The 13,434-nt window shown below is 35.7% G+C and overlaps 1 protein-coding gene across 6 annotated transcripts in view; it reads right to left on the bottom strand.

Moving 5' to 3' along the window:
* EML4 (EMAP like 4) overlaps positions 1-13,434 on the bottom strand; it is a 147,394-nt gene that overhangs the window by 60,795 nt on the left and 73,165 nt on the right. For all 6 annotated transcript variants that reach the window (XM_015857492.2, XM_015857493.1, XM_015857491.2 and 3 more), the window contains exon 2: positions 7,179-7,361. In XM_015857492.2, coding sequence (XP_015712978.1) covers positions 7,179-7,361 — 183 coding nt within the window. The remainder of the gene's footprint in view (positions 1-7,178; positions 7,362-13,434) is intronic.

The following is a 13,434-nucleotide window of genomic DNA, read 5'->3' as shown; positions in this document are numbered from 1 at the left end:
TAAAGCAGGGAATCTCTGTAGTCAGATGCTTTCAAAAATTAGTAATGTCACATCCTTACTCTTCATTGTATTTTACTGCAGGTAAAGCAAAGTTGCTTCAGAGACCTGTGTAATAATGAAGAAACTCAGGAGAACAGGATTTCCATATCAGTGGACTGATATGGATGCTGAGTTGTCCCAGCATTCAGATCACATACCTCTCCAGTATCGTGTTTAATGTCTCTTTCTAGAATAAACAGTCTGAAAATTTTCAGAACAGTACTCCTCTTTATCTGTAGCTTTGGAACAAAAGCCAGACATAAACTGAATGTACAGTGAAAGCCAGTGCATGGTGACCAGGATTAAAGCCAAACTGTCAGAGATCAAAGTGGTAAAAATATATTTCATGGATAGTAGATTCATCTCTGTTCTGATAATTTTCATAAACTAGTATCTGTTGAGTTCAAAGAAGCATTTCATTAACATCTGTCAAGTATACATGTGTGAGAAAGAAAGATAAGTAGGATCAGGAAAAAACACAGGACACAACAAACTGATAATATATTTCCACTCCTTTATCAGCGTTGATTAGCTAACTGTGGGAAAACTGAGGCATAGCTGTAGGAGACAGTGATAAGTTTTGAAAATACACATCTTGTGATAACACAATGGCTTTTCTTTCCAACATACTGGAGCTGATGCTAGTAATTCATTTCTCTTCTCCAAACTGGTTATTGTTTAGGGTTAGGTCAACTTCTCCTATGTTATCCATAATAATTAGTTGAGTATCTTCATATTTGATGATCCTGACAGGTAAGCTGTCTTTCTACCAAAGAAAAGCCAAAATCTTCTATCTCTTCTGAGGATAATTTCAATTAACTGACGTAGCCATGTTAAAATACCTACATGTCATCCAAGTGGATTTAAAACAAATAACCTCAAGTTATTTCTAACTACCAAAACAAAAGATTTGCTTATATCCTTTTTAAGCCCCCTTCCTTTTTTTTTTTTTTTTTTTTTAAACGCAGCAATAAGGTATATGATATCAAAACCATTCAACAACCTTAAATACTATATTTATACCAAAATTATACCATCTATGCTTAACCCCACTATTAGTCACCAGATAACCCACACAGGTGAGCCTTTAATAGGGTCGCTGAACATAAGGTTTTATTAGTACTTCCTCCCTAAAACAAAGCCATGAAGAACAAACTTGAAAGTATGATGAACTTAGACTTGCTTCAAGATGTTATTAATAAACTGTATCAAAGCAGATGTAGTTGTTTCACTTGTTTCCAAAGTTTCAAAGGACAAGAAAACACTCAGCTGATAGAAGACTGGCAAAGACTTGGGAGCACTAAGCCTCCATTTGAAAAGAGGAGGCAGGAAAAAATTTCTTCAGTACTTTGGTTTATCCAACTATTTCATCATGTAAGTTAAATTCTAAATGAAGACATTCTAAGCAGAAAAATGTTCTGATCTTCTATTCCATGAGCAGAAGTCACAGGTCAGGATGAGGTACCAATTCTCCAATAACAAGCAATACAAAACAGGAAAAACGAGTCAACTTCCCTTACTTAGTTTTGCTTAATAATCCAATGTAAAGTCAAAATTAAGTTTTGAAAAACTTAAGTATTCTTAAATCAATCACTTCTATCTGAAAATGTTCCAGATTTTTATTATTATTATTTTTTTAATAAGTCCAGTTTGTCTTTTCCAATTAAAAGGAAAAGAGCAGTCTGAATTGGGGCTTGTTATTATGAAATGGTTTGAAAACATATAAAGCCTAAGTATCCTTCAGAGCACGCAAATTTATCTCAGTAGTTATATTGATTACAATCCAAAAAATAATAGCAATATTTATTTATAATTTCTTAAATATTTTTATAGCTATCAATGCATATACAGTGATGTACATATTTTCTTACTATAATTACTCCTCCAACAGAAAAAACTAGTTTTTCAGGTGTTATGTTCCCAGACTGAAGACTTCCTTGGTGTGAGAGAACCAACAGCTTATTAAAATCATATAGCACTTTTTCTTCCCCCTTCCTATCATTTTGGTATACTTTTTCCAAAGGCACTTCAACCAATTCTAAATGAGCTGTATTCAAGCAGAGGGCATTAAAAAAAAAAGTATCTGTGGTATTTTGAAACAATTTGATAAATTCAGGCAAAGAGTCTTGAATAAAGATACCAAAGAGTTAAGAAAAAAAACAAGACCAGTTTTGCTTTGTAAAAGCTATCTGCATTGTTCAGCTATACAGGACTGCAATTTGTAGCTTGAGAAGCATCATGGAGAATAGTAGAGCTGTACCTCAGGAGTATTAGTACACACTCTTAAAAAAAAAAAAAAGAAAACAAAAAAACCCCAAAACCTAAAAGCGTATCCAAAACTGGAAGAAGCATGTGGAAAAAGACTAAGGGTACCTATCACCACAACTGGAAAACAATCCAGTTAAATGCTCTGAACACTTTCAGCATGAACAGGATTATTAGGTTACAGAAGTTAAATAAAAAAAAAAATTCTACTTTCCTCTTCACTTCTGTTTCCTTCAACTTAGTTTAGCTGCTAAATGACCGTGAGTTAATTAACATGTTCTAGATTCAACTTCTTTGCATAGATGAAGAATATCAAGAAAAGTACAACAGAGGCAAGAGATTAAAGAAAGCAGAAGATAGGAAAAAATGGGGAAGTAGTGTAGAAAAAAACAAATTTAATGCAGAAAGAACAGACAGCTCTAAAACCAGTACCTGGGAAACCCATTAAGACCTCAGGAGTGTCATTATTTGTTATGTGAGCATACTGCCTGAAGACTTTCATTGGACTGTTCCCGTGAGTAAAAGACACATGTACAAGCATTCCAGGTAAGTATTAACACCACGGATAAGTGCCTATAATCTGTCTCTACTATGAATGCATTCCTATCTGCATTTCCATTTTCAGTTGTATTATCATTTAATAATTAGACAACGTGAACACGCACCCTGTTAATAGAACAATTAAGCATACAACAATGTTTTAAAACTAAAACCACTAATAAAAACCTATCTTGTGCTTTCACTAAATTTACTGAACACTTGGAGCCATTTTTTAAAATACAAATTAAAATGACTTCATGTTATGAAAGTGAAAGCAATGTTGAGAGAAGGTAGAAAATGTAACTGAAGCATTTTGCTTATATTAGTGCACTGAGATGGAATCTGATGTGAGATAGTACTTTGGTAATTTTCTTATTGTGGAGATATGGAACAGACAACATTTTGCACCAGAGAAAGAAGAAAAGCAAATAAAACTCTCAGATTACTATTAAAAAAATTCATTGAATACATTTTTTAAAATTGCTTCCCAATATGCATTTGCTACTGCAGCTCCCCAAGACCTTTATCATAAGGAAAATAAATACCTCTTGGTTTCTACTCTACACCAGCATGGGAGAACCTCTCTTCAAACTGCCTCAATTGCTTCAATTTCACTTCGTGACCTATATTTGCCTGCAAGTTATTTGACATCAATTCTTGTCCAAGGACATGAACTCTATGGGCAGAGATCAGGGAGTACTTCCTCATTGACAGCCACTCTTTCAGGCAACAGCTCCTACCAGCGCAACATGATGAGCCTGAGCAATTTTACTGGTGCCATTGTGAGACACACCGAGACTTTGGGGGAGGAATTCTTCTGTTATATACGTTTTGACACCCTGAAAGATTTTAATAGGTTTACCAGACACCAGCTGTGAGCCAATCTATCTTGCTGGCAGCCTCAAGTACCAGGCTGCCTTACATTTTCCTTTTTATCAATGTCCAGGTAAAAGGTTTGTTTTGAAAATGCTAACAGAACCAAACATGTATCAACAGCAGATACATGTGGCAATGAGAGCACAGAGCTGCTAAAAACAAAGAACTTCCAAAGAAAAACTTCTAAGTCTTTTATTGGAAAAAAAAAAACAAAAAACAAAAAAAAAGAAAAAAGACTACAAACCCAAATCACCCACACACCACAAACCCTATAGCTGCTGAGAACTTGTTCCCTAAGCAGCCCCTTCCATATTTCTAAGAACCTCCAATCACTGTCTTTAGTCATGGCTATTTTAGTAGTCTGTAGAAAATTTGTAGCTATTTACAGAGATGCAAAATTATTATCATAGCCTTTTTATTTTCTGTTTGGAATGATTTTACTGAGAAATACTGCAGAGTAAGACACAAACACTGTGTGCTTTTCACTGTGCAATAGCAGAACACATGGTAATTCTGCTGCCAGTAGGTATTTCCCTTATCTAGTGTCTGCACTTCATGCTTGACTAGGAGACACTAAAGCTGCATCAAAACTTAACTCTCTGTCTTATCTCAAACAGTTTGCAGATCACCTGGAATTACATGAAGAGCAGCTTCCTTCTGAGTTGCAGATAGACAGTCGAAATTGCAGGCATTAACCTGCTAAATCATAGACCATGGGGTATAAATAGAAATCTACCCTTGGCTCTGTCAAATTTTTCACTGAAGACTAGACTATGTTCAAAATAAGTAAGCAAAAAAAAACTACACAGAAAGAAAAAAAAAAAACAACAAACAAACCAAAGACTACAAGGATGAAAAAAGAAACTCTAGCCCCAGCTAGGGTTGATTCAATCACTTAGCTTAAAATAAAGGGCTATGAAATGGTAAGAGCAGAATTAGTTTTCCAGATATGCACTGCAGGCAAACTAACCATAAAGGATTCTTGTGCCAGGTTGGCTTATCAAATTCAGAATGAGAAAAATCAGTTTAAAAGTGATCTGTATTTGCTCTTTTCAGCATGATCTGGTCTCTTCAGAGCACTTATTTTTAGCGTTTGAAAAATCTCACTTCAAAAACGCTGCTGAACTAGTTATAGAAAAACACAGAGGCTTTAGAGAACATTTCAGCAGCAAGTAGGAGAGACTCCTTCAAAGTAGACTAGATACTGTCTGCTACTCAGATTAAAGCTCTGATGGAAAGATTCAAAATGTCTTTTTCTTCCAGTCCCATTACTTCCCAGTTTATTTCAGAAGAATCTATCTCACTGTCTTGCCATGCTTCAAATTAAACACACCTCTCAGTGTATGCAGCAAAACATACACATTTTTCTTGTTTCTCATTAGTAATGACAACACATATTCAAGTACTCCATTAGAGACATACTTCTGTGAAACAAAATTAAATGAAATCTAAACAAAACCCACTGTGTTATTTGATATGAAGCAAATTGCTGTAATGCAGAAACCTGTACTCTTGACAGAATCACAAATACCAGAGAGAATTTTGGAGAATTACAATACAATACAATAACCCTTTAGCAACCATGACTTAACTATTGAAAGCCTGTTATACATCCATAAAATACTTAAAAGAAAAATTAAAATCAAAGTCTGTGTTATTTTTCTATGACAATTCAGATCTTCTGCCAATCCTGTTCATTCAGGAATATAACACATTTTCCTTCATTACAATGTTTCAAGGGTTTCCCATCTACTGAATGCACTTAAAATACAGAAAGCAAAATAGCCACCTACAGCATCACAAAAATCCCTGCATGATTTTGTTTTGAAATATTTACTAAAATACTGATGTTAAATTTAAACCAATATTAATATCTAGTACATTTTGAAAGTCTAATTTCATACTTCTACAGAATTTCAGTGACTGCATACAGTCTTTCTATTTTGTGATATCTTTATGCCATCAATACACAGCTGATTTTATGGTAAACAGAGAAGCTAATGCTAAGGTTACATTAGGCAACTGAAGACAATGAGTTCATATCACCCACAACTTGAATACAGTGCCAATTTAGTCATGATTCAATTAAGTTCAATGTATAAACTTTAATGCATCCATCTCACCCTCTCCCCCCATCCACTTTTTTTCCTCAGTTACTGCTGCTGTCATTAATTAGTAGAAATTTCACAAAGTTGAAGATATTTAGATCTTCTCACTTCCATTCTAGAAATAAAAAGTATATTTTCCACAGAACAAATTAACCTGCAGAACTTGATACGAGCCAAGAGCCCTAATGTCCCCAGAAGGAGATGGCTGCAAGTCCTGAAGGACAAGGCAAGCTCGTTCTGCCTGTGCACCATGTTTTCTGGATAACAGACACTTCCAAGACAAAGATCTTTATCTACGTTTGTGCGCATCTCAATTCCCTTGCATGTAAACAGGAAGAAGAAGGTTCTGTGTTGCATTCCTTTTGCTCACAGTTTCCCACTTACACATTTTCTTTTTGTCCTAATGGATAGCAGACAGCAAAGATTGATTTAGATGAAATACTTGCTTCAGCTTAATTTGCAGAGTTAGACAAGGATGTCTCAATCTTGATGAGACCGGAGATGCGTATCAGACAGATAAAGCTGCATTTATAAGCAGGGATGACAACAGTCTACCATTTAGCAAGTAAGAGAGAATGGCAGGATTCACAACCCAAGCCAATTAAGCACCATCACTTCCTTCCATCTGGCAGAGAGAGACTGCAAAAACACTTAATTAAGCAATCTGATCTGTCTGGCATAACTAAAACAATTCCAACTTTCAGCATTTTCAGCTTTTGCATTTTCTGCCTGTACAGTGCAGCCACTCTAACACACGGTACGGCATGTCAGTTCAGTGTTACAACATCGTTGGCATAATAGATGAACTTGAAGGCTGAAATACTGAGATAGAGTCCAGCAAATTCTGGACTGCATGATTTCATGGGGATAAATGCATTTATGACAAACTATAACTGTAAATTATCTGAAGCATATCCTATCCATTTACTTAGTAGTAGGTCTAACACATCACCAACATACACAGCTGTAGTTTTCCCTCTCACCCTTTCTAGTTTAAAGTTGTAGTAAATTGCAATAACAATGCAAATAGTTCTCCAAAATAGAAATGTTCATGGAGGAAAAAACAAACAAACAAACAACAAAAAAAAAACCAACACAAAATATTCTTGCAAATATTGGCAAATTGGTGCGAATAGTATCTAGGGTTTTTTCTTGTTTCATTTTTGTTGTTGCTGTTGTTGATGTGTTTGTCTTAAAATTCTTAAATAATCCTATATAAAAAATAACCCTGTTTCACACAAAATCTACGTGCTTTTCCAAATAAAAAAAGGGGGGGGGGGGAAGTAACCAATGGGGAACATATTAAATGATAATGTACTGACTGAAAGGATTTACTAAACACAAGCGTACCTTTACTTGGAGCTGATTTTCTTACAGAAGCTACATGGTCTTCAGAGATAGCAAGACGCCTTAGCACATCAGCCAATGCTGCTTTTAGGACAGTGATTTCATCTTCTTGTTGCTGTACTCTCAGTTCTAAGGCTGAAAGTCGGTCTTGGACATCAGATGTGCTTGCAGCTGAGATGCTGTCATCTGTATGAAGGGGAAACAGAAGAAAGAGGGAATAATTGTTTTGTTCCAAAGCACAGAAAGACATGTACAGCATGAATACGTCTGTCCCGTCCTTTTGAAGTACTCAAGATATTCAAACATGTCCAGGCAATGAAGGAAGATATATTATATTAAACAAATCAAAGTAATGCTTCAAGATAGAAGTATTTCTAGTCATCAGCTTAAAAGGCTTAAATAGAATGGCTGCACCAAAAGCAGAAGAGGATATTACTTTCTGTTAGAAGTGTAGAAGGAAAAATATGCTTATGCAGTTTAAGAAAGACTGAAATTAAGTTTATTTACAAAGCCAGCTAAACTATGGTCAAATCTTGCAGTTCATCCTTTTGGAACCACTGAAGATTTTAAGTGATATGAAATTTTAAAATGATATAAAGTTTAAAAAAATACATTTAAAACACAAGTGTCTGAGTTTGTTGTGTTTTATGTTAGTGGGATTTTGAGTTTTTGGGGTTTTTTTGTTTGTTTGTTTGGTTGTTGTTGTGTGTTGTGTTTTGGTTTTACTAACATCCTCACCTTGCACAGGCACAAAAAAAGCCAATATTATTATAACATTTGGCCTGAAGTGAAAAGAAAGTAAATACACTAAAACAAAGTTCCAAAAATCTGTTTGGCCACACAGAGATAGATTAGCATTGAAGGCATACTACAGCCAAATCTATTCTTCAGTGGTAAAAAGGAAATTACAGCTTCTGCATATTCTTTGCTTCTGACAGTTCTTTGCATTATTTCTGCCAAGCCAAAATAACACACAACAGATTTTCATATTTGGCTGTTCCAATAAGTCACAGCCTAACCACTAAAAAAGATCCATAAAAGAATATGTTGCTCAATCACAAGGTAGTGAATTCCTTATCCATCCTTAATCTTACTAAAACTCAGTAAGGAACGGTTTACAAAATGTAACCTTTATTCTACATACAGACAGTATGAAATATTTTATGAAATAATTCCCAACAGAAAATTCACACATTGGAGCAAGGGATTGGATCATGATACTGTGATTATATACAGCCTAAGCTTTAGAACACTAATCTGATAAATAAATAGCAAGGAAAAAAGTCAATACAAAGACAACTTAAAAATTCTTCACTAAACAGCTTAACTTTCGAAGAATTTGTATAAAATAAAGGGAAACACAAGTCAAAGTGCTCCATTTCATTAAATATGAAAGAGATCAAGGATTTGAGTGCCAACTCAACTTTTGAAGCCAACTTCATGCTTTTAAAACAGAAAACTGATATGAATGACAGTCACTACTGAAGGAGCAAGAATTTAACCAACTGAAAAAAAAAGTCATAATACTTTTACAAAGTGAAGAAAAAAAACCAAAACAAAACAACAAAAAAAAAACCTCCTGCGATGAATTAGCAAAGCAAAGTAACAATAGTAGTGAAATGTTAATTTTTATTAAACTGAAAGGAATCATTAACACCACACTGGTAGGACAACTCCCAAAAGAAAACAGTTTTGCATAATGCCTTATTTCTTTATTTTGTCAAACCCAGAAGAGAAATTTATCACTTCGTGGCTAATGCTATTCATGCTAATAAATAAGAACTGCAGAGGAATTAACAAGATATGCAATCAGACTGTGTCCCAGAGACAATGGATGAGAAGAACTCTGAACAAAATGACTTTAGTATCACCAGCCATAATAGTAAATCATTTACACACGCAAAAAAAAAAAAAAAAAAAAAAAAAAAGATCAGTTTTTTAAGAGTTATTTTAATAACTAAACTCAGCTTGTTCTCTGATCCGTCACAGGTATTTTAGAAATCCACACTGAGACTGCTACTCCAGTTAGAAAGAACTGTGTAAGATTCATCTACTGAAAACTCTATTTTCAAAACATAAAAACCCCATCTGCTTTATGGAGCTACAGGAAATTCCTACAGGCACACATATGCATCTACATAGCACATAAAAAGGAACTATGGTCAATTTACATCAATTAAGTCATGAAGAGTTTTGGCTTTAGCGAAGTAGATTGAAAGAGGAACCACATAATTCATACTGCTGCTGTAATCACAATACTAGCCTTTAAATAAATGCATGGGACCAGACAAAATGGACACTGTACAGAACAATGGAAATTATTTTTACAGTAATTATCACAATCTTCACATCTCGTCATATGCTACCAGAATTTTAATCAGACACAAAAGTTTGACATTTCTCTTAACTCTTTTTCCACTTGCTTCTTATATGTATTTGTCTGCTAAAGTTTTCAATTACTCAACCATTAAAAAGTCTGATAGTGGTTAAATTTCCAGGTACTTCAAACATGCAGCACATAACCATAAAAGATTTGCAACGGGACTAAGTAATTCTCTCTTAGCTATGTCAAATCATCATTTTAGAAGCCAGACATAGCTCCGTTCTTTGTGTGAAGTCCAAAAAACCAAACCAAGAAATGCTCTGCAGTTGGTCCCTCTTTGATGAGCACAGCCAGAAGTGCACTACAAGGGCTTTTCTTTTTTTTTTTTTTTTTAACTCCCACTGGTGTATTGACAAGTACTGACAAGACAGCCTCTGCCAAACTCAAGCGCCTCAGAAAAAGAGGCCCATTAGGTTGCACCCTCCAGCCCTCAAAGCCACAGTCTTGCCACTCATTACAAATCTCCAAGGGCCAGTAGAGAGCCAAGACTTTCTGCAGTTTTGTGATCTCCTCAACATAAACAAGGATGGTGAAGACAAATGCTCAAGATGGTTGACCAGTGCTCATCACTACTTGTGCTATGGAGGTTCAGCCCCTAAGCAAAGCCCAGTGAGTTGATGCAGAATCAAACCCAATGACCTGTCTGAGATGGCAGCTGTGCAAATGGGGCATGAAAAGGAAATCAAGAAGATTAAGACATCTAGTTGACTCAGAAATAGGCAAAGCAATGGGATGTGTGTTTAATGGGAGAAAACAACCAGCAGCTGCTTTGCACTGCAAGGGCAGCACATGAAACACAACAACTGAAAGAAGTTTAACAGCAAGATCACCCAGAAATCAAGAATATTTTATTTGACCAAGAATCACAGTCACACACTGGGAAGACATTTTGCTATTCTCTATTACTCTACTGAACCAGGGTATGTTCTAAGTGATGAAAAATTTTATGTAGGAGAACTGAAAATGACTGATTTCCAGTCCAAACACCTTACCCACGAAAGCACATACTCAACTGAACATTCCCTTCTTGACAGTGCCTTAAAAGTAAATCAGCTAGAGATTAGTTTAAAAGAAGATGCCTTGAAAGTAAATACAATTGCAATCCTTGAGATCAATTTAACTAATCTGCGAGGTACATTTAAAAAATACTGGCTTTTGGGTATTTCTTACTTTAAAAACACATACAGGAGTTCCAAAGAACTTCTTCAGAAGAAATTTAAACAAAAAACTTCTTTCAATGGCATCCTGTTCTCTTTTCAGAAGGAAGTTCAAAGACAGTCACAAGCAAAACTTAAAATTACCGTTCCCTTCTCTTCTTCCTCTCCAAACATCTGGCCATTCCTTTGTGCCACACAGGGCATCCAGGCCTTCCAAGAGCCACTCAGCTTAATAAACCAGAGGGAGCTTTTCATTTCTTCAAAGAGAGAAAAGAAGTCAGAAAAATGGGCCAGATACTTCAGTGAAACTGACTACGTATTTTAATTAATTCACTTCATTTTCAGTGGGACTGTGTAGTCCTCTGGTTATTTTTTTGTTAAAACAAAATAGTACAATTTCTGATGTTCTGGTCATTTTTCTCAAGCTGCCCATAACCTCTATTCTCAAGAGGGAATTTGCCCCAATATCCATTGTGAAGAAAGTGCCATCTGCATTGCTGGCTGGTGAAAGGAAGGAGAAGTGCATGTAAATAGAGGTCTGAGGTCTTCCGCCTTGAAAAACAGTGTAAGATAAGAGTTTCAGAATGCAGAAAAAGCAAATCTATGCTAGGTCTAAAGATGTGCCAATGCCATGACATTCAAAATGAAAAGATTTGCTATTTTATCATACTTCGTCTGTTTGAATTTTAATTTTAGCCATTAAAATATTAACTTCCCCTACTTTTGGGCCAAGCAGGGATGTGCTAGATGCTTGCGTTCAGTACTTAAGAGACATATGAATGACTAAAAATTAGCATTAATTTTTCATAGCCAACAAATGGCATTAAATAGATACATTATGCTACACGGAAAACTTCTCACAGTCACGAATCAAACCACTCCCATCAGTCTGAACAGACCTGCAGCTCAAAAGTTCCCTCAGGCTTTGTCAAGGAATTCTGACAGTGGGATCCAATACATAGTGAAGGCACTTAGAACTCCCAACACACCTCTCACTTTGCTTCTCATGTGTCACTGAGCAGGTATGTGAGGATAACAGCATTTGAAAGATATCACCCTTAATCGCCATCTGTCTGAGAGAAAACCAAACACTCTACATTTAAAATGTATGTATTTATATATATATCTTACAACTGAACTGGGGCCCATAAACAATTCCAGAGTATCCATTATCCGTTCTTGGAGCCAACTCCTGCCAGCTCTGACTAAACGTAAGGGCTTGCTTTTAGACACAAGCAACATTTCAGAAAAACAAATTCTACAAGCTCCAGCACTTGGAAATTTAAACCACAGGATGGAAAATCCTACATTTTGTCCAATAAAACCACAGAAACCACAGATATTTTTAAACCACTGTCTGCCAAGGCACCCACACAGTTTTCTGTTTTCCCCAGAGCACTAAGAGCCTTTTATTAAAGAAATGCAACAGAAATTACTTGGACTGGTATAAAGATCTGGCTCACAATTTCAGAAGACAACAGACCCAAAAGAATCCCTGCTCACTAGAACAATGACGTGCCCATGTGCACAGGAAGGCATGGATTTGCACAGCCTGTAACTTTTGTTCTGAAGACCAATGAATAATTTGACTCTGGCTAAGGGTTTTAGTTCCAGACAGATAACAGTCAATTTTTTCCTGCCATGTTAAGTGAAGGAAAAATTCTCTGTCGTTTTCTGTTGCCTATATGTCTGAAGATAGGTTTATCAAAGGTGCAAAGATTCTCTTCTGAACTCATAATACAAAATTCATTAAACAAAACAAAACGTCACTTAAGGAGCATGGGAAGAACTGGAATTAAAACAAATTAAAACATGCACACTGAAGATTAAGAAAGTCTGATTTTCCTAACAGATATCTTATCAACTCCTAATGTGTCCCTGGAGGCTAAAGCCATTGACATGAAAGATGAGTGGGAAGTTCTCCCCAAGTCTGCCTGTTGCAAATGCAAGACTCAGGCCTTTAACGCTCTCGATTACCCCATCTATCTTTCACTTCCTTTCCTACTTTTTCCCTCACTTCACCTCATTTCCCAATTCTTCCATTCAGAATTAAGAACAATGCACTGCTTGATCTCATTAGCAAACCTGCGCTTACTACTGCAAACGAAGGTAAAAGGTTTCTTTATGCTAACGCAGATGTTTTGAAACTAACATAGGTAGATCATTGCAGATTGGTCTCTTCTCACAGCTCATGTGGTATGTTAGTACTCTGAACACCAGCTGAACTCTTTATTTTCTTCTCACACAAACATTTCTTTGAGCTTTCAGGAAGAACTGTTACCATTCCTCACTCAAACAGCTGCATAAGTACCATCACATTGAGACATTCTATTTTTCAGTCTTATCTTAGCCCCTTTTGCAGTAGTTAGTAAAAAAACAAAACAAAACAAAAAACAACAACAAAAACAAACTCAAAACTTATTACTCTCCATTAGCCTTGAACAGATGCTACCACAGAATCAGACTATAAAATCCAATGGACAGTAAGCACCTAAAACATCAGAAGCATAATTAAGGGTAATCTACATTTCTAATCATAGACCATGTAATAAGATTGCTCAAAAATACATCAGTGCACTCCATCACGTTAAGTATACAGAACTGAGCCATAAAAACTAAACAAAAGAAAAAAAAACTCTAGCTCAAGGCTGAAAATTTAGAGTGCGTGTAAAAACCTCAGTAAAAACCTTGACAGGAATATGGTTCATACTGTTAAGAA

This window comes from Coturnix japonica, chromosome 3, assembly GCF_001577835.2.
Source record: "Coturnix japonica isolate 7356 chromosome 3, Coturnix japonica 2.1, whole genome shotgun sequence".
In the NCBI taxonomy this organism is placed as follows: Eukaryota; Metazoa; Chordata; class Aves; order Galliformes; family Phasianidae; genus Coturnix; species Coturnix japonica.
Note: the sequence above shows the minus strand (reverse complement) of the source record. Positions and strands in the feature narration are given on the sequence as shown.